The sequence below is a fragment of the Pseudophryne corroboree genome, chromosome 8 (genome assembly GCF_028390025.1).
Source record: "Pseudophryne corroboree isolate aPseCor3 chromosome 8, aPseCor3.hap2, whole genome shotgun sequence".
Taxonomy (NCBI): Eukaryota; Metazoa; Chordata; class Amphibia; order Anura; family Myobatrachidae; genus Pseudophryne; species Pseudophryne corroboree.
Genome location: NC_086451.1, coordinates 243,814,446 through 243,841,737, shown reverse-complemented (window position 1 = coordinate 243,841,737; position 27,292 = coordinate 243,814,446). Strand labels below are relative to the sequence as shown.

The following is a 27,292-nucleotide window of genomic DNA, read 5'->3' as shown; positions in this document are numbered from 1 at the left end:
GGTTGGGTATGACTGACTGGCGATCGGGATGCCGACGTTCAGTATATCAATCTTGACAATTGAAATCCCGACAGGGGTGATGTAGGGCTATTCTCCCCTCTCCCCTAGCCCTGCCTTATTGTAGCCTAACCCTAACCTCCCCCTTTGTTGCCTAACCCTAACCTCCCCGTTGTTGCCTAAACCTAACCTCTCCTATCCCTCAGCCTAAACCTAACCCTTCCTCCTTGGTGCCTAAACCTAACCTCACACCGGTGGGGCCTAACCCTAGCCTCCCCCTTCCCGCAGCCTAACTGTAACCTTACCAATCCCGCAGCCTAACCCTCACCTCCCGGGGTGTTGCCTTAAAATAAAGGTATATAATCACTGGAAAGATAATTTTACAGACAATATAATCCACAGCAATGAATTATCTTTATTACGTAAAAAAATTATAGTTAAATAAAGATAGGGAGACTATCTGTAAAGAGTGGGGATTTCTTCAACTCAAAACTGACCAATAGGAATGTTTGTTCTGAGAGCCAATCAGGTGTCGCAATGCCACAAAATGGATCCAATAAGGTGTTAGTGTGAGTAAGCTTACATTTGTTGCTACCAGAATTGATAGTAAAACATCTTATTTAGTGGCAGTGCAGTAACTAGGCATTTTAGCGCTGTGTGCGAGAAACGACAGTGGTGCCCCCCCCCATGAAAGATTGGGGTAGTAATAATTTCTAGGGGCGTGGCTTCACGGGGAAGTGGCGTGGCCACAAAATAATAGCAATTCATACTACGGTGCACAGTAGTCTACATTATTCAAATTACGCTGCACAGTAGCGCCACTACACCAGGTAGAGCCCCTTTTATACATTACAGCAGACAGTGTCCCCCTTTTTACACATTGCGGCAGCCAGGACCCCTTCTTACACATTGCGGCAGCCAGGCCCCCTTTTTACACATTGTGGCAGATAGACCCTTTTTACACATTGCGGCAGCCAGTCCCCCTTTTTACACATTGCGGCAGATAGACCCTTTTTACACATTGCGGCAGCCAGTCCCCCTTTTTACACATTACAGCAGCCAATCTCCCTTTTAACACATTGCGGCAGCCGGTCCTCCTTTTTACACATTGCGGCAGCCAGGACCCCTTTTTACACATTGCGGCAGCCAGGCCCCCTTTTTACACATTGCAGCAGCCAGTCCCATTTTTTACACATTGCGGCAGCCAGTCCCATTTTACACATTGCGGCAGCCAGTCCCATTTTTTACACATTGCGGCAGCCAGTCCCATTTTTTACACATTGCGGCAGCCAGTCCCATTTTTTACACATTGCGGCAGCCAGTCCCATTTTACACATTGCGGCAGCCAGTCCCATTTTTTACACATTGCGGCAGCCAGTCCCATTTTTTACACATTGCGGCAGCCAGTCCCATTTTACACATTGCGGCAGCCAGTCCCATTTTACACATTGCGGCAGCCAGTCCCATTTTTTACACATTGCGGCAGCCAGTCCCATTTTTTACACATTGCGGCAGCCAGTCCCATTTTACACATTGCGGCAGCCAGTCCCATTTTTTACACATTGCGGCAGCCAGTCCCATTTTTTACACATTGCGGCAGCCAGTCCCATTTTTTACACATTGCGGCAGCCAGTCCCATTTTTTACACATTGCGGCAGCCAGTCCCATTTTTTACACATTGCGGCAGCCAGTCCCATTTTACACATTGCGGCAGCCAGTCCCATTTTTTACACATTGCGGCAGCCAGTCCCATTTTTTACACATTGCGGCAGCCAGTCCCATTTTTTACACATTGCGGCAGCCAGTCCCATTTTACACATTGCGGCAGCCAGTCCCATTTTTTACACATTGCGGCAGGCGGTGTCCGAGAGAGAGAGAGAGAGAGAGAGAGAGAGAGGGGGGGGGGGGGGTGATATACTTACCTTCTCCCCGCTGACAGGCTCCTCGTGCAGCTTCCTCGGTGCAGGCAGTGAGGTGAGAAGAAGGAGGAGGGAGGGTGAGCAGGCAGCCGCAGCAGAGCTATGTTATTGGTAGTAAGCGCCGCTGCAGCATCCCCCTCTCCTTCCGTATTGGCTGCCCAGCAGCCAATACGGAAGGAGAGGGGGATGCCGCAGCGGCGCTTACTACCAATAACATAGCGCTGCTGCGGCTCCCTGCTCCCCCTCCCTCCTCCTTCTCCGCTGCCCGGCGGCGACGCTGATGTCTTCTATCTTCACAGCGCGGCGCGCGGCGCAGAGACTTAGAGGCGGCATGTAATGAGTCAACTTGACTCATTACATGCCGCTGGCCGTGCGCCCTCAGGGCAACTGCGCTGTGTGCCAAGCCCACTTGGCACACACGTAGTTACGGCCCTGTTTAGTGGTTTGATTATCACTAAGTTGGTCGCTGTTTTTTATGCATTTATTTTACTTTAATTTTCTGAAGTAAACTGTGCAATTTATTTAGAATGACAAACAAAGTAAAGAGAGCTGACTTGTCACCTAGAAAGAGATACAAAATGATTATTTTACATGAAGAAGGGTACACTTACAACATGTTTGTAAGAAAAGTCGATGGCAACATAACTAAAGGAGGAACTTCGAAACTGTGGAATAAGTAACAACAGACTCAGTCCATTCAAAACCAAACTGGTAAGACACAACAAGGCTGAGGCTGAGAAAGATATGGGAGGCTGAGAGATGGAGAAACACAGGGGAAGGCTGAGAGATACGAGAAGAGGAGGCTGAGAGACACAGGGAAAGATTGAGAGACACAGAGAGGGGAGGCTTAGAGATACAGGGGGAAGCTGAGAGACACAGGGGAAGGTTGAGAGACACAGGGAGGGGAGGCTGAGAGACACAGGGGAGACTGAGAGACACAGTAAGATGGGGAGGCTAAGAGACAGGGAGATGGAGAGGTTGAGAGACAAGGGGAGACTGACAGACTCGGGAATGCTGAGTGATACAAGGGAAGGCTGAGAGACACAGGGGGGTGGAGATGCTGAGAGACACAGGGGTTGGGGGGCTGAGAGACACAGGGGGATTGTGAGGCTGAGACACATGGGGATGGGGAGGCTGAGAGATACAGAGGGATGGTGAGACTGACAGACATGGAGATTGGGAGGCTGAGAGACAGGATTTTTTGAGGCTGAGAAACATGATGATGGGGAGGCTGAGAGGCACAAGGGGATGGGGGGCTGAGATACACAGGGGGATCGTGAGGCTGGGAGACAGGGGAATGGGGAGGCTGACAGACAACGGGGGATTGGGAGGCTGAGAGACACAGGTGGATACTGATTGACAAAGGGGGAGGTTGAGGCTGAAAGATACAGGGAGGCTAAAAGAAACCCAGGAGAATGAAAGATGGAGAGACACAGATGGGATGAGGCTGAAGACAAAGGGATGGTGATCGCGAGGATGAGGCTGGAGCGATACAGGTGAGGAGTGAGGCTGGGAAGATGGGGGTTGAGCCAATGACCGATCAGCTTGTATCTACCAGAGAGGGATAGGGGGCCCCATAACATAAGTGTACCAGCCACAGGATTTCTGTTGCCAGCCACAGACAGTAGAATATCGTTGTTTGTCCTACTACAGTCTTAATTTAAAAGACAACAGTTGGCAAAGTATTTCCAGTGATTACATTCATAACATACAGTATGTCCAGTCCTAAAACATCCCTTAACAAAGAACATTTTCACATTTCTTTGTGTATTAGCACAGGAGGACCCTTCACATAGGTCTTAAGAAAGAATACTCCACAAAGGCAAAGTGGAAAGACCTTAATCTACATGTATGTCACTCCTGGTAGTTTTAGCAGTCAATGTGCTATTTTTTAAAGTGGTGTAATGTGCCTAGAAGACGAGCAAACAGCATTCTCATGCTGAAAGCTGGAAACAAGAATGTCAACCTAAAAAGTCATAACCTTTCTTTCTCTAGCATCCATAAGGGATATTGGGGAAATCTAATACGATGGGGTATAGACGGGGTCCAAAGGAGCCAGTGCACTTTAAATTTCTTCAACTGGGTGTGCTGGCTCCTCTCCTCTATGCCTCCTCCCACAGGCAGTTTAGAAAAAGGGAGAGGATGCACATCTCTGAGCTCCAGAGAGTTTCTTCAATTTCTTTGTTTTTGGTTTGTTAATTTCGGTATGCTGTCTGGGCAACAGCATATCTGCACTGTGGGAGTTGTGGGGGGGAAGGGGGGCGGGGGCGGTCACCAGCCTTACGAGGTGCAGAGCCATTTCCCCGCTGCAGGACCACTGTCCTGAGGGGTTGTTGTTCAGCGGGGCACTGCGCCTTGGCTGTCACAGCCGCAGCATGCCACACACCCCTAACGCTGCCTGAAGGTGACATCGGTGGTGAGTACAGACCGGGGGCCCCGCTAGGGAGGTCCCCCGGTTCAAAGTGCGGCTGACCAGAAGCGCGGCGTACGGGACGCTCCCAGGGGGGTCCCGCTAAGATCCCTTGTGTGCCAGGTAACTGGCACAAACGCTTGACTAGCACTTGTTGTGAGGTTTTGAGCTAAAACAAAGACTTTGCCAGTATAATAATATAAGGTATCTCCGGCACCATTGGAGGGGGCGGAGCTAATTCAGGGCGGGACCTGAGGCATTTTGGCACCTTCCTCTGCTTACTGCAGCCACAGACAGCACACACAGCACTTCCTGATCCTCAGCCATGCTGGATATCTGGTACAGGGTGTAGCAAAGGGGGAGAACCGCTTGTGTACACTACACACATAATATTTAGGATAGAAATTGTTAGTGTTTACAGTATCACAGTGAGCTGACAGCCTCACTGGGGCTGTACAGCTAGGGGTGTGCTGGTGTCATCTCTCTCTCTGTCTCCTCTCACATACAGTAGGGCAGGCTTGCAATATCACTGTCTGTGTGTATGTGTATGTTGTTGTGCTTACTGTGAAACATGGGTAAACACAAACTGTGCAGTGTATGTCACACTATATTCTCTCCATTATCTACTGATTCCGTTTCATGTGAACAATGCAGTCAATATTCACAAATCAGTGAAGGGGCTGGAGGAGAGGGTCCAGAGCCCTACTGGTTAGGGTCTCTTAAAACTATGATATCCGATATGTCATCCCAGCTCACTGCTAATGTTCAGAAGACTCAGCTACTACAACAAGCTGTTGCAGGTTTAGCTGCTAGGGCAGATGTATAGCCCCCCCCCCCCCCCTCTCATGCAGATCTACAGAAGTGTGGCCTACCTTACCTGCTCTACTCTCTAATTCAGATGAGGGTATAAAGGAGGATAGGGATGACCTGGATCCCGTTAGTGGGGATCCTGATTCTGCTCAGGGTATTGAACTCCTAATTCAGGCTATACGGGACTTTCCCTAATTCTGGCTATACACGACGTGTTAAAGCTCCCTTTAGAGGACGCTGCGTCACAGACGCCATTTTTATTTGTACAAAACAAGTCTAATGTCACTTTCCCTGACTCTAGAGAGTTAGATGATCTATTCAAACAAGCCTGGAAAAATCCAGACAAAAAATTCCAAGTGTCCAAAAAGTTTTTGCGCACTTTCCCATTTGCTCCTGAAGGTAGAAAATTTTGGGAGGAACTCCCTGGGGTGGATGTATCAGTCTCTTGCCGGTCTAAGAAGGTGGTGTTGCCTGCTCTGGGCTCCTTTACCATGAAGGATCCTGGGCATAGGAAGATAGAAACTACCCTAAAGTCTATATACACAGCAGCCAGTATATCACAAAGGCGGGTCATTGCGGGTTGCTGGATTTCCAAAGTTACGGCTGGGAAATCCACATTTCTCCCCTCTGGGGCTCCGCCGGCGAGACGCTCCTATCTGGGGCAGTCTGTCCAGTCATTTCGGTCTCACAGATTTCGATCTAAGGACAGAGGTGCCACCAATGCGACTAGAGGCACCAGAGGTAAGTCCAGAAAACCTGCAAACACTAGTTCTCAGGAACAGTCCACCGGTTCTGCTTCCACTAAGGCCTCAGCATGATGGGGCCCACCCACCCCGAGGGGATCTCGAGGTGGGAGCTCGACTGCGTCACTTCAGCCGCGTCTGGGAGACTTTCTGCCAGGATACCTGGGTCAGAGATCTCGTTTCTCAGGGCTACAAGCTGGAGTTCGTCAGTACGCCCCCCCCCCCCCCCCCCCCCAATGATTCTTCAAATCAAGCTTACCAGCTTTGGAGGATATGCAAGTTACGTTGCAACAGGCAATCCGAAAGTTGGTCCGGTCCCACGTCATTGTTTCAGTATCACTGCCGCAACGCGGCAAGGGGTTTCACTCAAACCTGTTTGTGGTGCCGAAACCGGACGGTTCGGTCAGACCCATTTTGAATCTAAAATCCTTGAATCTTTACTTGAAGATGTTCAAGATGGAATCCCTGCGAACAGTTATTGCAGGCCTGGAGAACAGCAATTTATGGTCTCCTTGGATATCCAGGACGCCTATCTCCATATTCCAATTTGGCCGCCTCACCTACTGAACAATCATTTCCAATTCCAGGCACTACCCTTCTGCCTCTCCACAGCCCAAGGGTATTCACAAAGGTGATGGTGAAGATGATGTTCCAACTCCGGGTCCAGGGAGTTAATGTGGTCCCATATCTGGACGATCTTCTGATAAAGGCACGATCCAGGGAGCTTTTGTTGCTCCATATCGACTGCACATCCATCTTCTGTCAGACCATGCGTGGATCCTCAACTTACAGAAGTCCCACCTGGAGCCAACTCAGAGGCTCCTGTTCCTGGGGATGTTGCTGGATACTGTGGCACAGAAGGTGTTCCTACTAGAGGACAAGGCGAAAACACTTCAGGAGATGGTCCGCATGGTGCTCCGACCTACTCGAGTATCTGTCCATCTTTGCATAAGATTGTTGGGAAAGATGGTTGCCTTATATGAGGCGATCCAGTATGGGAGGTTCCATGCCAGAACATTTCAGTTGGATCTCCTGAGCAAGTGGTTCGGATCGCATCTACAGATGCACCGTATGATTCGGCTGTCAACTCAGGCCAGGATTTCCCTCCTGTGGTGGCTACAGTCCTCCAATCTCCTGGAAGGCCGGAGTTTCGGGATTCAGGATTGGACCCTCCTCGCAACGGATGCAAGTCTACGGGGATGGAGAGCGGTCACCCAAGGGGCGCAGTTCCAGGGCAGGTTGTCAGCCCACGATGCCCTGGAACATTCTTGAACTTCGGGCGATCTACAATGCTCTGCTTCAGGCCTCTCTGCTCAAGGATCACGTGATCCAGGTACAGTCGGACAACGCCACGGCAGCATATATCAATCGATGAGGGACAAAAAGCAGAGACTGCATGCAAGAGGTGTCAAAAATACTCCTCTGGGCGGAAAGAAATGCATAAGCAATGTCAGCAATCTTGAGTCATCACGATCTCCACCCGGGGGAGTGGGGGCTCCACCATCTGGTGTTTCAGCAGATAATCAACCGGTGGGGTTGCCCACAAATAGACATGACGGCTTCTCGTCTCAACAAGATACTTCCCTGGTATTGCTCACGTACCAGGGACCCTCAGGCAAGGGCAGTGGATGCACTGGCGTCGCCTTGGCCTTACCGGCTGGTCTACCTGTTTCCTCCGATTTCATTGCTCCCAAGGGTGCTCAAGCGAATCAGGAATCAAAGAGTCCAGGCAATTCCGATTGCCCCGGATTGGCCTCGGAGAGCTTGGTACGCGGATCTTCTGGACATGTCCGTCAAAGACCCTTGGCCTCTACCACTAAGAATCGATCTACTTCAACAAGGACCGTTCGTCTACCTGGACTTACGGCGACTTCGTTTGACGGCATGGAGGTTGAGCGGAACATCCTAGCTCACAAGGGCCTTTTCAAGAAGGTTATTGCTACCATGGTTCAGGCCAGGAAACCTGTGACGTCAAAATACTATCATCATATCTGGAGAAGATATGTCACTTGGTGCGAAGAACGCACGTATCCGCCTGCTGAGTTTCACTTGGGACGTTTCTTACATTTCCTGCAGGCTGGTGTGGATAAGGGCTTACGTCTGGGTTCCATTAAGTTCCAGATTTCAGCCCTCTTCATTTTCTTCCAGAAGAAATTGGCAGTGTTGCCTGAAATTCAGACCTTCTTGCAAGGGGTGCTCCACATCCAACCTCCTTTTGTGCCGCATACGGCACCCTGGGATCTGAATGTGATATTGGATTTTCTACAGTCATCCTGGTTTGAACCTCTGATGATGGTAGAAGACAAGTACCTCACGTGGAAGGTGGTGATGTTACTTGCCCTGGCTTCTGCTCGCCGTGTCTCAGAATTGGGGGCCTTGTCGTGTAAAAGTCCATACTTGGTCTTTTACGAGGACAGAGCAGAGCTGCGAACTAGACATAAGTTCCTGCTGAAGGTTGTCTCTGCATTTCACTTGAATCAGCCTATTGTGATTCGGTCCAATTCTGACGCTTCTTTTCCTCCGGAGGCATTGGATGCTGTGCGAGCCTTGAAGATCTATGTCAAGAGAACGGCTCGTATCAGAAAGACGGATTCTTTGTCCGTGCTCTATGATGCACAGAAAAAGGATTGTCCTGCTTCAAAGCAGTCCATTGCTCATTAGGCTTACTATTCAACAGGCCTATGTGTTGGCAGCGTTGGCAGCCTTATATGTTCCTAAGTCTCTGAAGGCCCACTCTATGAGATCAGTGGGTTCTTCCTGGGCGGTTGCCCGTGGAGTCTCGGCCTTACAACTTTTCCAAGCTGCTACCTGGTTGGGAAAGAACACCTTTACGAAGTTCTACAAGTTTGATACCCTGGCCCAAGAGGATACCCAGTTTGGGCAGGCGGTGCTGCAGCAGTTTCCGCATGTTCTGGAAGCTTTGGGACGTCCTCATCGTACTAGATTTCCCCAATATCCCTTATGGATGCTAGAGAAAATAGGATTTTAATATCTACCGGTAAATCCTTTTCTCGTAGTCCATAAGGGATATTGGGCACCCGCCTCAGTGCATTGACTTTTCTGCAGGTTCTCATTATGTGGTTACCTATTCAGATGTTGCTGTTATTGTTCCCAGCCATTGCTGGTTGTTGGATGTTCATGGTGTGCTGGTTTGTAAATCTCACCACTCTTTGTTATCATATTTCCTTCTCTCATATATGTCCTTTCTCCTTCGGGCACGTTTTTACCTATAACTGCCTGTGGGAGGGGGCACAGAGGGGAGGAGCCAGCACACCCAGATGAAGAAATTTAAAGTGCACTGGCTCCTTTGGACCTCGTCTATACCCCATCGTACTAGATTTCTCCAATATCCCTTATGGACTACGAGAAAAGGATTTACCGGTAGGTATTAAAATCCTATTTAAATGAGAAATACAATTAACATTATATTACTTAGAAGTACAGCAGTTTTGGCACTGCTGGCTGCAAAAGAGGTAGAGGTTGAGTATCTCTTATCCAAAATCATACATTTTTGGTTTCCCTACTGAGATAATGACACATATATATGTATATTATATTATATATCTATATAATGTATCTATATATACACATAATATATCATCTATATGTCATTATCTCAGTAGGGGACCCAAAAATGTGGGATTTTGATTTTTGGATAAGGGATACTCAACCTGTATTGAGTTATTATGATGTTACCAATATGTGGTACAGGGGACCTCCTCTACACAGTTTAATGTAGTTTATATATACATATGAATCAGTGGCGGAACTAGCGAGCGGTGGGCCCATGTGCGACAAAATGTTTTGGCCCCCCCCACATCCCATCCAAGTCCACCCCCTCACCCCTGGAGAGGATCTGGTGAGGGGGACCTGCTCAGGGCCAGAGAAATGGATACTTAGCAACAGTGCCGTAACTAGACATTTTAGCACTGTGTGCAAGAAACTGCATCGGAGCCCCACCCCTGCATGCAAAACAGGGGCAAAAATACATAGTGGCGTGGCTTCGTGGGGAAGGGGTGTGGCCACAAAATAATACCAATTCATAAAACGGTGCACAGTAGTCTCCATTCTTCAAATTACGCCGCACAGTAGCACCACTACACCAGGTAGAGACCCTTTTACACCTTACAGCGGACAGATTCCTCTTTTTACACATTACGGCAGACAGCGTCCCCTTTTTACACATTACTTCAGACAGCGTCCCCCTTTTTACACATAGCGGCAGGCAGATTCCCCCTTTTTACACATTGCGGCAGGCAGTCCCCCGTTTTTACACATTGCGGCAGGCAGTCCCCCGTTTTTACACATTGCGGCAGGCAGTCCCCCATTTTTACACATTGCGGCAGGCAGATTCCCCCATTTTACACATAGCGGCAGGCAGTCCCAAGAAAGAAAGAAAGAAAGAAAGAAAGAAAGAAAGAAAGAAAGAAAGAAAGAAAGAAAGAAGAATTATACTTACCATCTCCGGCGTCTCCGCTGGCTCAGGCTCCTCGGTGCAGCGTCAGACGATTCCCGGGCTGGAGAGAAGGAGGAGGAGGGAGGTGGAGGAGGGAGCAGCAGCAGCGCTGTGTTATTGGTTGAGGCGCTGCTGCGGCTGCCCCTCTGCTTCACTATAGGCTGTTCTCGGAAGACAGCCTATAGTGAAGCAGAGGGGCAGCAGCAGCAGCGCCTCCACCAGTAGTAAAGCGCTGCTGCGGCTCCCTCCTTCGGCTCCCTCCTCCTCCTTCTCCCCCGTACCGCTGCTCCTCTCCTCTCTCCGGGCGGCTGTGCGCTGCAGGCAGCGGTTGCCCGCAGCGCACAGCGGCATGTAATGAGTCAGTTTGACTTATTACATGCTTTGGGCCCCTGGACAGAGGCGGGCCCCAGTGCAACGCACTGGTTGCACTGGCGGTACTTCCGCCTCTGATATGAATGGTTTCTTACATTACCAGAGAATGATTTAAAAAAGAAGCCATATTTTCCAGCTCTCCACATTTTAACACACTGTCTGGAATCTAGTTACATATTGAAGTACATTGCTTATATATAACACATTAATTGTTCAGTACAATGCAGAAACTGCAAGGTATAACATCAGACCTAAGAATAGCATTAGGCACAGGAAGCTATAAGAGGTTACAATATGTCATGCAGAAAAGAACAAGGGCAGTGTAGTCTACCTTGGAAGATCCAACAGAAGTAACATGAACAGATCTACTTCACTCAACCTGTCTTTGTCGCCCTGAAATGATTTCAGACGTTGTACCTGGTGTAAAGCAAAAATTTTATGATGAAATACATAGCATACCACATTGTCCAGGTTACAATGGTGGTCATTCCGAGTTGTTCGCTAACTGTTTTCGGTCGCTGCGCAGCGATCAGGCAAAAAAACGTCACTTCTGCGCATGCATATGTGGCGCAATGCGCACGCACGACGTACTTTTACAACAACCAAAGTAGTTTCACACAAGGTCTAGCGACGCTTTTCAATCGCACTGCTCGCCGCAGAGTGATTGACATGAAGTGGGCGTTTCTGGGAAGTAACTGGCCGTTTTCTGGGAGTGTGTGGAAAAACGCAGGCGTGTCAGATACAAACGCAGGCGTGCCTGGGGAAACGCAGGCGTGGCTGGCCGAACGCAGGGCGTGTTCGTGACGTCAGAACAGGAACTAAATTGTCTGAAGTGATCGCAAGGTAGGAGTAGGTCTGGAGCTGCTCAGAAACTACACAATCTTTTTTTTGTAGCCGCGCTGCGATCCTTTCGTTCGCACTTAGCTAAGCTAAGATGCATTCCCAGAGGGCGGCGTCTTAGCGTTTGCACGGCTGCTAAAAGCAGCTAGCGAGCGAACAACTCGGAATGCGGACCAATAAATCTAATGCAAAATGTTTACTTACCTCTTCTCTGTCTGGTAGGTGCTTCAACAGTTCATGTAATCTCTCTGAGCTGTACATATCTCCATTCCCAAATTTTATATCTTCAATAATCTGTTCAGCTGATCTACAAAGATAAAGTCTATAACTGCAATTTTCACACTCCCAACCCCAGGGGAGCAATCCTTTCCCATAACAGCTACACAACATTAGTCTTATAAGGTACATATTTATTTTAATTTAAATGGTTTTCTACATCAAATGGTATGAAACAGGTGTGATGTGAGTGTCAGTGGCACATGAAAGGACAGGGATGTTGTAATCAAGCACAGCAGTGTCACCAGACACATCCTTTGGTATTTGTTTCTAAGAGAACACCCAACACTAAATTAACAAGATCTGTAAGTCAAAGGACTGAGGCATGTCTGGACTTTGTAAGCTACTTGAGAGACTTGTCTACACTCGCCTTACATACTTTCTTTACCCACACAACTTATTGGACCCACTTCAGTCTGGAGTGTTCATTCCTAACACTTCACAGAGACAGCACTGGCTAAGGTAGTGAATGTTCTGGTTACCTCTTAGTCTAAAGGCCATAACTCACTTCTTATTCTTCTAGATCTCTCTGCTTTTCACACTGTTGATCATACTCTTCTCATACAAACACTACAATTTCTAGGTCTTCAGCCCTTTCTTAGTTCTCATCCTACATAACTAATTGCTGTTTCTGTGTTTGTTTCTCTGAATCCACCTTCTCTCTGCTACCTCTATCAGTTGGAGTACCGCAAGGCTCAGTCTTAGGTACTCTACTTTTCTCAATCTATACCACATCTCTTGGCAAACTTATCAGCTCTTTTGGATTTCAGTATCATCTGTATGTGGATGATACTCAGATCTACCTATCCTCCCCCCAGATTTGTCACCATCTGTATAGGTCCGCGACACTGAATGCCTTTCTGCCATTTCATCTTGGATGCCATCTCGCCACCTGAAACGTAATATTTCCAAAATGAACAACTCAACAATCAACCCTTCCCTACAAGCTCGCTGCCTAGGTGTCAACCTTGACTGTGTCCTTTGTTCCTCACATGCAATCTGTCTCAAAATCAAGTTTCATACATCTATAAAAACATACCCAAAATATGACCATTTCTTACACAAGACAAAGCAAAAACTCTAATCCATGCACTCAATATCTCCTTACTGGTCTTCCCAAAAATAGGCTCTAACCACTACAATCAATTATGAATGCTGCTGCAAGGCTAATCTTCCTCGTTAGACGTTCATCTTCTGCAAATCCACTCTGTCTGTCCCTCCATTGGTTACCGGTATTGAACAGTATTCAATATAAAATACTTACACATAAGCCAATTAACCAAGCTGCACCAACATACATCTCTTTGCTTATCTCAAAATATCTCTCTACCCGACCTCTCTGCTCTTCACAAGATCTAGGTCTCATCCACACTCATTTCTCGCTCTCAGTCACGATTGCAGGACTATCTTCGGGTTGCACCCACTCTGTGGAATGCCCTCCCATACACAATAAGACTCTCCTCTATTCTCCAAAACTTCAAGCGTTCCCTGAAAACTCACCTCTTCAGAGCATCTTATCAGATTCCAGATCCGCCCACATAACCTTCATAAGCTTCCCTATCTAACAGTTGCTTAATTTTCTCCCAGTCTCCTGGAAGCAAGATAGATGTTTGTGCCACCCAAGCTGAATCTGTCAGTGTCAGCTCCCCAGCAAGTAAATATTGGGTCTATTCATGAAGCAGTGAAAAGAGTGGAGAAGTAAGCCAGTGGAGAAGTTGGCCATGGCAACCAATCAGCTGTTCCGTACAATTGTATAGTATGCAAATTATATAGGTTACTTCAATGCTGATTGGTTGTCATGGACAACTTCTCCACACTTTTCACTGCTTTATGAATAGACCCAATGGGGTATATTTACTAACATTCGTAATTTCCGAAAATAGGTCAAAGTTCAATCACGAATGACATCGAGAGTGTAAAACTGCAACTTTTTGAATTTATTACGATGGATTTACTAAGCTGTCGTATTCGTGTTTTTCTTTTCTTCCGATGTCGATGTCATTCGTTTTTTTTTTCCTAATTTTACGGCAGTGATTAGCAAAACACTGCCGTTTTTTTTTACAATCAATCTCGGCCGGATCTGTGTGATCCGTGCTGGGGTTCTTTTTATTTTTTATTTTTAATTAAACAATGTAAAATCCCCCCAAAAAATGCGTGGGGTCCCCCCTCCTAAGCATAACCAGCCTCGGGCTCTTTGAGCCGATCCTGGTTGCAGAAATATGGGAAAAAAATGACAGGGGTTCCCCCATATTTAAGCAACCAGCATCGGGCTCTGCGCCTGGTCCTGGTCCCAAAAATACGGGGGACAAAAAGAGTAGGGGTCCCCCGTATTTTTAAAACCAGCACCGGGCTCCACTAGCTGGACAGATAATGCCACAGCCGGGGGTCACTTTTATATAGTGCCCTGCGGCCGTGGCATCAAAAATCCAACTAGTCACCCCTGGCCGGGGTACCATGGGGGAGTGGGGACCCCTTCAATCAAGGGGTCCCCCCCCCCCAGCCACCCAAGGGCCAGGGGTGAAGCCCGAGGCTGTCCCCCCCCCATCCAATGGGCTGCGGATGGGGGGGCTGATAGCCTTTGTTGTAAAATAAAAGATATTGTTTTTAGTAGCAGTACTACAAGTCCCAGCAAGCCTCCCCCGCATGCTGGTACTTGGAGAACCACAAGTACCAGCATGCGGCGGAAAAACGGGCCCGCTGGTACCTGTAGTACTACCACTAAAAAAATACCCAAAAAAACACAAGACACACACACCGTGAAAGTATAATTTTATTACATACATACACACATACATACATACTTACCTTATGTTCTCACGCAGGTCGGTCCTCTTCTCCAGTAGAATCCAAGGGTACCTGTTGAATAAATTCTACTCACGAGATCCAGGGGTCCAGGCTCCTCGGCAAATCCAGGGATAATCCACGTACTTGAATAAAACAAAAAAACGGTTGCCCGACCACGAACTGAAAGGTGACCCATGTTTGCACATGGGTCACCTTCCCACGAATGCCAGAAACCCACTTTGCCTTCTGGCTAAGTGGGTTTCTTCAGCCAATCAGGGAGTGCCACGTTGTAGCACTCTCCTGATCAGCTGTGTGCTCCTGTCCTCACTGACAGGCAGCACACGGCAGTGTTACAATGTAGCGCCTATGCGCTCCATTGTAACCAATGATGGGAACTTTCTGCTCAGCGGTGACGTCACTTTAGGTCAACCGCAGGGCAGAAAGTTCCCATCATTGGTTACAATGTAGCGCATAGGCGCTACATTGTAACACTGCCGTGTGCTGCCTGTCAGTGAGGACAAGAGCACACAGCCGATCAGGAGGGTGCTACAACGTGGCACTCCCTGATTGGCTGAAGAAACCCACTTAGCCAGAAGGCAAAGTGGGTTTCTGGCATTCGTGGGAAGGTGACCCATGTGCAAACATGGGTCACCTTTCAGTTCGTGGTCGGGCAACCGTTTTTTTGTTTTATTCAAGTACGTGGATTATCCCTGGATTTGCCGAGGAGCCTGGACCACTGGATCTGGTGAGTAGAATTTCTTCAACAGGTACCCCTTGGATTCTACTGGAGAAGAGGACCGACCTGCGTGGGAACATAAGGTAAGTATGTATGTATGTGTGTATGTATGTAATAAAATTATACTTTCACGGTGTGTGTGTCTTGTGTTTTTTTGGGTATTTTTTTAGTGGTAGTACTACAGGTACCAGCGGGCCCGTTTTTCCGCCGCATGCTGGTACTTGTGGTTCTCCAAGTACCAGCATGCGGGGGAGGCTTGCTGGGACTTGTAGTACTGCTACTAAAAACAATATCTTTTATTTTACAACAAAGGCTATCAGCCCCCCCATCCGCAGCCCATTGGATGGGGGGGGACAGCCTCGGGCTTCACCCCTGGCCCTTGGGTGGCTGGGGGGGGGGGACCCCTTGATTGAAGGGGTTCCCACTCCCCCAGGGTACCCCGGCCAGGGGTGACTAGTTGGATTTTTGATGCCACGGCCGCAGGGCGCTGTATAAAAGTGACCCCCGGCTGTGGCATTATCTGTCCAGCTAGTGGAGCCCGGTGCTGGTTTTAAAAATACGGGGGACCCCTACTCTTTTTTCCCCCCGTATTTTTGGGACCAGGACCAGGCGCAGAGCCCGATGCTGGTTGCTTAAATATGGGGGAACCCCTGTCATTTTTTTCACCATATTTCTGCAACCAGGATCGGCTCAAAGAGCCCGAGGCTGGTTATGCTTAGGAGGGGGGACCCCACGCAATTTTTTTTGAAAAAATAAGCACTTTCCCACCCCTTCCCACTGATATACATGCACGGATCTCATGGATCCGTGCATGCCTATCCAATCACGAATAAAAAAAAAAGGTCTGTTTTTTTTTAGCACTTTTTTACGAGTTGTAATTTTTCACGGCAGTGTTTGTTCTTTTTTGGCTTTGCACTTCTTAGTAAATGACCGAGATTCATACTTAAACAGCCGCGTTTTGACCGATGGTGTATTCATTCGTAATTTTTTACCTGAACTTGCAAAAAATTACGAATGCCCTCATCACTGCCGTGATTAGTGTTTAGTAAATTACCGAGATTAACCGAGATGACACTTTGAAGAAAAAACGGCATCTCGGTCAAAATCGGGAGCTTAGTAAATATACCCCAATATGTGAATCTATGACTGTGTAACAAACTGCTGATGTCTCTGCAATATGCATTAAGGCACTGGCAGTATTATGATCAGCAGCACTCCCTACAGACATAGATCACACATGCCCGTCCCCTCATTCAGAAGAACCGCCGCTAGTAGCATGTCCCTTTTGGGCTGTGATCAGAGGAGCCATCAGAGTTGCAGTGCACTAGCACCTCCCTCTCACTCGCATCACTTCTATTCTGGCCCCAGAACACTCTCAGCTGCATGGTGCTCTGCTCTAATCAGATGAGCACAGGACACAGGGGGGATTTGGGTGCTGGGACAATAGAGAGGTGCCCCCATCAGGGATGGGGCCCGATGGCAACTGTCTCCATTGTCTCCAGCAGTTATGCCCCGGCTATCTACTCAGATCACCTCTGTACTGTCCTCACACAACCTCACATACAGTATTTTATCTTTTTCACTTTCACATTCTCCTGACCCTTGGCCAGCATTGCTGTGTGACTATATCATATAGCCCATTAAGAACCTTTGCAATCTGGCTGGACCATTATGCAATAGTTAGCACCTATCCTTTTGAATCAATTTAAAACCCTATAGATGAAGGTTTGTGAGCAGGGCCTTCCTACCTCTATGGCTGTCTGTTAGTACCCACTTTTGTTCTATTACTGTTGTTTTAATTGTAAAGTGCAATGTAATAAACTGTGCTATATCAGAAACTGTTAATAAATAAATAAATAAATAAATAAATAACTATAGCCAGAACTGTAACTATATAAATAATACTGTCAACATTTCCTCTGGAAAAAAAAGACTAGTTCTCAGTGCCTTTGATGGAAGTTTAATATTTGGTGGTTTGATTATTTTCTAAATGTTCTTCTCACTCTTTAAGTTGGATTTTTTAATAAAGAACACACTTATTTTTCTTGTGATTACTTAAGCCTTTAGTCCCCTGTTACTTGTGTTGCCTGGCATAAAAACATGAATCCACATTCAACTGGAATTCCAGACAAATGCTTTCTAGATAAGCTTACCATACTGTCCCTTTAAACTGGGAGGCTCATGGATTACACAGGTTCTGTGGATGTCTGACTTCAAGCCTACATTTCACGTGGTTTTAATCAGCCACGGAACTGTGTAATCCATGAACATCACTGTTTAAAGGAATAGTATGGTAAGCCTATTTCTAGGGTTCCTTTTCCTACTGCTTGCCCGAAGTTGAAACCATGTCTTAACACAGCCCTGTGTGACATTTTGTGTAGGAAATGCCTTCCCCTTACCATTAATTGGCAGGTACATTCTGCAAATATAAAACTGAGACACTCTCACCCTTTACTGTCCTTACGGTACTCCTCTCAGAGGTCACGTTTATCCAAGTGAATCCTGAAATTAAAGTCCTGCTAAAAATTTATTAGGGCGAAACTTGACAAAGGCTTTTTCTGCAGATCATCATTTCCTGCTGTTGAGAAAAATACAACTGTCTCACCACAAAAACACTATCTGTATTCTGACTGCCGGCATCCTGACTGTCGGTATCCCGTACCCAACCCTGACATACACCTCATGCATCTGTCACTCTTTAATCCATGATAAGTGACGGATATTCTACCCTTGCTGTTCTACATCTGCCGCATTACACTGCAAATCCCTCCGCCAGCGCCCCTTGCCCTCAATAATCAAATTAATATCACTCTCACTCAACAACACCTTACTCGTTTCTCAACAACACCACCACTTCATACTTCTCATATCTCATCCCTACCACCGTCTGATCTCCTCCTCACCTCTAGTACCATTATCATTCCCATTAATATCCCTTCTTCTGTGCCACTACCCACTTATGGAATTCCCTACCATGGCCTAGAGGCTCTCCCGCAGCTTACAAATCTTGAAATGCTCATTATAACCCCATCTCTTTATTAAAGCTTACCCTACTGCCATCTATACTAGCCACAGTTATCCGCAATTGTTCACACTCAGATCTATGCTATCTCTACTCCGAGCCAAGCACGCTCCTATTGTTTCAGCTGTGTCATCTCCCAATTCCAATTCCAATTCCAATGTAAACGATCTATGGTTTTCTTGTCTGTATTTATTTTGTCAACTTTATATGTCTCTGTTTTATGTATGTTATGTATTACCCACTGTCAGGTGCTGTGGAGCACTGTGGAGAATTACAAATCAACAATAGTAATAATAATGATGGTAATATGGTAGATTCAAATATCCGACGGACACAAAACTACTACTATACTACTGTATATCTGAAAAATGATTGGTCCAGGAAATTGGCATTCCTTGTGCAGCATATCGCAGTGAACCCGAATGTTTTTATACAGAGCCAGTTACCATTGGGGAGACGCCGGACCCCGTTAAACTATTGTGCATCCGTCTCTGTAAAGCACTGCCATACTGTAGCATATAGGCTCAAATGTTTACTGCCATGTCAAAGAGGCCAAGTTCTGTAACACTAAGCTTTTGGAGCTAGGCAAATTTGCAGTTCCTATAACAACACATAGGGACAATTGTTTTGTAATCTATAACAGAGGACCCTGTAATCACATAATTGGGATATCTAATTAATGTGTAAATCCTCAGAGAACTGCAATATTCTTTGGATGGTCCATCTCTTTAATAAATATTCCCCTTTGTCACACAACATGGGCTATACTCATTACTACCAATACAGAGAAATAAATAAAAATATTATTTTGTGAAATTATTTTAAATTGCATTTTGGACTTTACCTCTTCTCCCCAAGTCTTTAACTTGGACCCGGATTCGGACACTCCCTCTTCTCACCAACCCCCTTTTCTTTTCTCCTCCCTTCTTCTGCGCTATCCACCTTTACCCCTCCTTGATTCTTTCCTTTTTCTTTAATTTTCATTTTGCGATGTTAGCATTAATTTTGACTCTCTCTTTTCTTTGTGACCTTAGGTTTCAGGGCCTAATTCAGACCTGATCGCTGTGCTGCAAATTTGCAGAGGTCTGCGATCAGATAGTCGCCGCCCAGGGAGAATGAAAACCTGCCCTGTACAAGTGTGCAAATTTATGTGTACGCCGTGCGAAAACTACCCAGTCAGTGGACAGCTGCAAATCCGTTCACAACTCACTCACCATCGAATGATTTCTCCATACTGTGCAGTCTGTGCGTAGACCAGGACTTACTCCTACAGTGCGATACAAACAGGCTGATCGGGGCCAGAGCTGACGTCACACACCCTCCCAGAAAACGCTTGGGAACGCTTGCATTTTTCCTGACACTCCCAGAATATGGGCAGCTACCACCAACAAAAGTCCTCTTCCTGCAAATCACCCTGCGTACGCATAGCGATCAAAATTTTCTCACCATATCGCATGCGCAGTCATTCGATAATCGTCCGCTGTGCAAATTCACACAACAGTGATCAGGTCTGAATCGGGCCCCCAGTGATCTCCTGTTCCCTTATATCCATCGCAGTTTAGCTCCATATTCCAAATGTTTATTCATATTTCTATGTATTTTTCTGTATTCTATTTTATATGCTGCGGATGTGTTACTTGCCTTTGCACATGTCTATGTGTCTTCTTTCACGTGTTTTATTAAAACTTTGAATAAATATGTAAAAATAAATACATTTTGGAATGTTTTTTTCTTACCTTTTACACTGTTTGAGGAAGATGCCAATATTCATGTTTTTCCTTGAATCAAGCAAAAAAACCTGCGAAGTAAATGACCCAAAATAAAATAGATATTCCAGTACAAAGATGTCGCACCTGCACAACCTGTCTGTAGCATCCATCCTGCTTTTCATGTACCAGCCTGTCTGCAACCTCTTCATGTACTGGCCTGTATTCTAATAACTCCCTTTTCATAATATCTTTTCATGCCAAGAACACCATTGTGAATTATTGTTCCGCAAACCTGTGCTTCCTATACCAGCATCAAACACCTCCTCATTCTCAGACAATTTTCAATACAGTCCTGAACAATAGAGAAAATGAGGAACCCTCTAATTCTGTGCCTGGGATAACACGCCACCCGCACAGGTCACACAGCAGTGCATCCCTAAAGAAATAGACTGACATAATAAGTCACACGTGGCCACCGTTCCAAATTGCTGCTGCTGCTTCTTCCAGAATATTTTAACCTGGGCTCAATGTACTATTTATTTTCTGCAGATTGTTTAAATTGGACAAAAGCTGTCTGATGCAAACCAGCACAGAAAGCGAATGCACGCATAAGTGTGATTGCATGTATTAAACCTTAGCACCATAGAGGTGAAATACAGGTGTATGGAGCGTTCTCAGGTAGGTACAGATCTGTCAGGTTATGAATCTTCCGGAATTCCCAATGATCGGAATCCCAACAGTGGGAAGTAAGTATACTTACCTGCCACTGGCTAATCTGCCCTCCCTGCAGGCTAAATCTAACTCTTCCTGGTGGTGCCTAAACCTAACCCCCCCCTCCCTGCAGCCTAAACCTACCTCCACCCCCGGGGCGCAGCCTAACCCTAAGCCTCCCCACGTAGCCTACCCCTAGCACACCACCCCACCCTTCCCGCAGCTTGCCTGGATGGTCGTTCGGCATCTCAGCTGTCGGGAGTCCGGTGCCAGGATGGTGACCCTATTCAGGATTCCATTGTCGGCATTCATAATAGTGTTGGGATTCTGGCGTCGGGATTCTGACTGATGGGATCCCAACAACCATGATCCTGACCAGATCCTGTTCCCACGAATGGGACCTATGCATCTATTAGGGAATGTATATAGGTAGGAAGTGCACACTGACAATAATAACTAGTAGTAAGACATATGCTGTCCATGAAGAAGTGTACACTTTACTTTTGAGTATTATATGCCCATTTAATTTACAAGTCTACCTCTACCCAATGAGTCTCACGCAAAAGTGCACGCAGCAGCGTCTGTTGGCGGTCGTCCATCTGCATGTTTATGTAAATGCTGCTACAAACGCCTTCTCTCGTGTACATACATGCGGCCGAATGTGCAGGGTCTGAGATGCCCACTTTTAGCATCCATGCTCGCTGTAATAGATATGCGTATGTGCAGTTGCAAAAAAATCACCCAAAAATGTGACCATCGGCATTGCGCGTTGCACACTGTCTCACATAACCGGATCATGTGCTGTTTGGGGACTATTTTTTTGAAGTGCCATCTGTCTGACACTGCAGTGCCACTCCTAGATGGGCCAGGTGTTTGTGTCGGCCACTTGTGTCGCTTAGCTTAGTCACACAGCTACCTTATTGCGCCTCTTTCTTTCTTTGCATCATGTGCTGTTTGGGGACTATTTTTTTCAAGTGCCATCCTGTCTGACACTGCAGTGCCACTCCTAGATGAGCCAGGTGTTTGTGTCGGCCACTTGGGTCGCTTAGCTTAGTCACACAGCTACCTCATTGCGCCTCTTTTTGCTTTGCATCATGTGCTGTTTGGGGACTATTTTTTTGAAGTGCCATCCTGCCTGACACTGCAGTGCCACTCCTAGATGGGCCAGGTGTTTGTGTCGGCCACTTGGGTCGCTTAGCTTAGTCATCCAGCGACCTCGGTGCAAATTTTAGGGCTAAAAATAATATTGTGAGGTGTGAGGTGTTCAGAATAGACTGAAAATGAGTGGAAATTATGGTTATTGAGGTTAATAATACTATGGGATCAAAATGACCCCCACATTCTATGATTTAAGCTGTTTTTGAGGGTTTTTTGTAAAAAAATACCCGAATCCAAAACACACCCGAGTCAGACAAAAAATTTTCAGGGAGGTTTTGCCAAAACGGGTCCGAATCCAAAACACGGCCGCGGAACCGAATCCAAAACCAAAACACAAAACCCGAAAAATTTCCGGTGCACATAACTAGTATATATGGATAATATCTATATATATTAGTGATGAGCGGGTTCGGTTTCCGAGAAACCGAACCCCCCCGAACTTCACCCTTTTTAGACGGGTACGAGCCATACTCGGATTCTCCCGTATGGCTCGGTTAACCCGAGCGCGCCCGAACGTCATCATCCCGCTGTCGGATTCTCGCGAGATTCGGATTCTATATAAGCAGCCGCGCGTCGCCGCCATTTTCACACGTGCATTGAGATTGATAGGGAGAGGACGTGGCTGGCGTCCTCTCCATTTATATAGTTATATACTACACAGTTGATCTGATTGCTTAGCTTATTGTGGGGAGGATTGGGGAGCAGCTGTTAGGAGGAGTACAGTGCAGAGTTTTGCTAATAGTGACCACCAGTTTTTTATCCGTTCTCTGCCTGAAAAAAACGCTCCATACCATATCTGTGCTCAGTGTGCTGCATGATATATCTGTGCTGAGTGCTCACACTGCTTAATTGTGGGGACTGGGGAGCAGCTATAGCAGGAGCAGTGCACAGTTTTGCTGACAGTGACCACCAGTATACGTTTGTCTGCCTGAAAAACACTCCTGTGGTGTCTTTTTTTTTTATACTATAAACGCAGTCTGCTGACAGTGTCCACCAGGTCCATTATACTGTATATAGCAGTACGGTAGGCCACTGCTGTACCTACCTCTGTGTCGTCACTCGTCGTCCATAAGTATACTATCCATCCATCTACATTGTATACCTGTGGTGTCTTTTTTTTTTATACTATAAACGCAGTCTGCTGACAGTGTCCACCAGGTCCATTATACTGTATATAGCAGTACGGTAGGCCACTGCTGTACCTACCTCTGTGTCGTCACTCGTCGTCCATAAGTATACTATCCATCCATCTACATTGTATACCTGTGGTGTCTTTTTTTTAATACTATAAACGCAGTCTGCTGACAGTGTCCACCAGGTTCATTATACTGTATATAGCAGTACGGTAGGCCACTGCTGTACCTACCTCTGTGTCGTCACTCGTCGTCCATAAGTATACTATCCATCCATCTACATTGTATACCTGTGGTGTCTTTTTTTCTTTATACTATAAACGCAGTCTGCTGACAGTGTCCACCAGGTCCATTATACTGTATATAGCAGTACGGTAGGCCACTGCTGTACCTACCTCTGTGTCGTCACTCGTCGTCCATAAGTATACTATATATCCATCTACATTGTATACCTGTGGTATCTTTTTTTTTTTAATACTATAAACGCAGTCTGCTGACAGTGTCCACCAGGTCCATTATACTGTATATAGTAGAGATGAGCGGGTTCGGTTTCTCTGAATCCGAACCCGCCAGAACTTCATGTTTTTTTTCACGGGTCCGAGCGACTCGGATCTTCCCGCCTTGCTCGGTTAACCCGAGCGCGCCCGAACGTCATCATGACGCTGTCGGATTCTCGCGAGGCTCGGATTCTATCGCGAGACTCGGATTCTATATAAGGAGCCGCGCGTCGCCGCCATTTTCACACGTGCATTGAGATTGATAGGGAGAGGACGTGGCTGGCGTCCTCTCCATTTAGATTATAAGAGACTGAGAGAGATTTACTGGAGCTGACTAGGAGGAGTACTGTTACTGTAGAAGTGTAGAGACTGAGTGGAGAGAGTTTACTAGTGAGGACAGTGCAGTTTACTTTATAATCCGTTCTCTGCCTGAAAAAAGCGATACACAGCACACAGTGACTCAGTCACATACCATATCTGTGTGCACTGCTCAGGCTCAGGCCAGTGTGCTGCATCATCTATTATCTATATATAATATTATATATATCTGTCTGACTGCTCAGCTCACACAGCTTATAATTGTGGGGGAGACTGGGGAGCACTACTGCAGTGCCAGTTATAGGTTATAGCAGGAGCCAGGAGTACATAATATAATATATAGTGAGTGACCACCAGACACACAGTGCAGTTTATTTAATATATCCGTTCTCTGCCTGAAAAAAGCGATACACACAGTGACTCAGTCAGTCACATACCATATCTGTGTGCACTGCTCAGGCTCAGGCCAGTGTGCTGCATCATCTATTATCTATATATAATATTATATATATCTGTCTGACTGCTCAGCTCACACAGCTTATAATTGTGGGGGAGACTGGGGAGCACTACTGCAGTGCCAGTTATAGGTTATAGCAGGAGCCAGGAGTACATAATATATTATATAGTGAGTGACCACCAGACACACAGTGCAGTTTATTTAATATATCCGTTCTCTGCCTGAAAAAAGCGATACACACAGTGACTCAGTCAGTCACATACCATATCTGTGTGCACTGCTCAGGCTCAGGCCAGTGTGCTGCATCATCTATATATATTATATATCTGTCTGACTGCTCAGCTCACACAGCTTATAATTGTGGGGGAGACTGGGGAGCACTACTGCAGTGCCAGTTATAGGTTATAGCAGGAGCCAGGAGTACATATTATATTAAAATTAAACAGTGCACACTTTTGCTGCAGGAGTGCCACTGCCAGTGTGACTGACCAGTGACCTGACCACACTGACCACCAGTATAGTTAGTAGTATACTTATATTGTGATTGCCTGAAAAAGTTAAACACTCGTCGTGTGACTTCACTTGTGTGTTTTTTTTTTTTTTATTCTATAAAAATAAAACTCATTCTGCTGACAGACAGTGTCCAGCAGGTCCGTCATTATATACTATATAATATATACCTGTCCGGCTGCAGTAGTGATATATATATATTTTTTATATCATTTATCATCCAGTCGCAGCAGACACAGTACGGTAGTTCACGGCTGTGGCTACCTCTGTGTCTCTGCACTCGGCAGGCAGTCCGTCCATAATTGTAATACCACCTAACCGTGGATTTTTTTCATTCTTCTTTATACATACATAGTTACATAGACATCTTCTCTTTATCAACCAGTCTATATTAGCTGCAGACACAGTACAGTACGGTAGTTCACGGCTGTGGCTACCTCTGTGTCTGCACTCGGCAGGCAGTCCGTCCATAATTGTATACCACCTAACCGTGGTTTTTTTTCATTCTTCTTTATACATACATAGTTACATAGACATCTTCTCTTTATCAACCAGTCTATATTAGCTGCAGACACAGTACAGTACGGTAGTTCACGGCTGTGGCTACCTCTGTGTCTGCACTCGGCAGGCAGTCCGTCCATAATTGTATACCACCTAACCGTGGATTTTTTTCAGTCTTCTTTATACATACATAGTTACATAGACATCTTCTCTTTATCAACCAGTCTATATTAGCTGCAGACACAGTACAGTACGGTAGTTCACGGCTGTGGCTACCTCTGTGTCTGCAGTCGGCAGGCAGTCCATAATTGTATACTAGTATCCATCTCCATTGTTTACCTGAGGTGCCTTTTAGTTGTGCCTATTAAAATATGGAGAACAAAAATGTTGAGGTTCCAAAATTAGGGAAAGATCAAGATCCACTTCCACCTCGTGCTGAAGCTGCTGCCACTAGTCATGGCCGAGACGATGAAATGCCAGCAACGTCGTCTGCCAAGGCCGATGCCCAATGTCATAGTACAGAGCATGTCAAATCCAAAACACCAAATATCAGAAAAAAAAGGACTCCAAAACCTAAAATAAAATTGTCGGAGGAGAAGCGTAAACTTGCCAATATGCCATTTACCACACGGAGTGGCAAGGAACGGCTGAGGCCCTGGCCTATGTTCATGGCTAGTGGTTCAGCTTCACATGAGGATGGAAGCACTCAGCCTCTCGCTAGAAAAATGAAAAGACTCAAGCTGGCAAAAGCAGCACAGCAAAGAACTGTGCATTCTTCGAAATCCCAAATCCACAAGGAGAGTCCAATTGTGTCGGTTGCGATGCCTGACCTTCCCAACACTGGACGTGAAGAGCATGCGCCTTCCACCATTTGCACGCCCCCTGCAAGTGCTGGAAGGAGCACCCGCAGTCCAGTTCCTGATAGTCAGATTGAAGATGTCAGTGTTGAAGTACACCAGGATGAGGAGGATATGGGTGTTGCTGGCGCTGGGGAGGAAATTGACCAGGAGGATTCTGATGGTGAGGTGGTTTGTTTAAGTCAGGCACCCGGGGAGACACCTGTTGTCCGTGGGAGGAATATGGCCGTTGACATGCCAGGTGAAAATACCAAAAAAAATCAGCTCTTCGGTGTGGAGGTATTTCACCAGAAATGCGGACAACAGGTGTCAAGCCGTGTGTTCCCTTTGTCAAGCTGTAATAAGTAGGGGTAAGGACGTTAACCACCTCGGAACATCCTCCCTTATACGTCACCTGCAGCGCATTCATAATAAGTCAGTGACAAGTTCAAAAACTTTGGGTGACAGCGGAAGCAGTCCACTGACCAGTAAATCCCTTCCTCTTGTAACCAAGCTCACGCAAACCACCCCACCAACTCCCTCAGTGTCAATTTCCTCCTTCCCCAGGAATGCCAATAGTCCTGCAGGCCATGTCACTGGCAATTCTGACGAGTCCTCTCCTGCCTGGGATTCCTCCGATGCATCCTTGCGTGTAACGCCTACTGCTGCTGGCGCTGCTGTTGTTGCCGCTGGGAGTCGATGGTCATCCCAGAGGGGAAGTCGTAAGCCCACTTGTACTACTTCCAGTAAGCAATTGACTGTTCAACAGTCCTTTGCGAGGAAGATGAAATATCACAGCAGTCATCCTACTGCAAAGCGGATAACTGAGGCCTTGACAACTATGTTGGTGTTAGACGTGCGTCCGGTATCCGCCGTTAGTTCACAGGGAACTAGACAATTTATTGAGGCAGTGTGCCCCCGTTACCAAATACCATCTAGGTTCCACTTCTCTAGGCAGGCGATACCGAGAATGTACACGGACGTCAGAAAAAGACTCACCAGTGTCCTAAAAAATGCAGTTGTACCCAATGTCCACTTAACCACGGACATGTGGACAAGTGGAGCAGGGCAGGGTCAGGACTATATGACTGTGACAG

General features: G+C 46.6%; 1 protein-coding gene across 2 annotated transcripts in view; it reads right to left on the bottom strand.

The window, feature by feature from the left end:
* LOC134948882 (uncharacterized) overlaps positions 1-27,292 on the bottom strand; it is a 283,590-nt gene that overhangs the window by 116,244 nt on the left and 140,054 nt on the right. For both annotated transcript variants that reach the window (XM_063937152.1, XM_063937151.1), the window contains 3 exons: positions 20,102-20,163; positions 11,752-11,854; positions 11,039-11,124 (listed from right to left, as the gene is read on the bottom strand). In XM_063937152.1, coding sequence (XP_063793222.1) covers positions 11,039-11,124; positions 11,752-11,854; positions 20,102-20,163 — 251 coding nt within the window. The remainder of the gene's footprint in view (positions 1-11,038; positions 11,125-11,751; positions 11,855-20,101; positions 20,164-27,292) is intronic.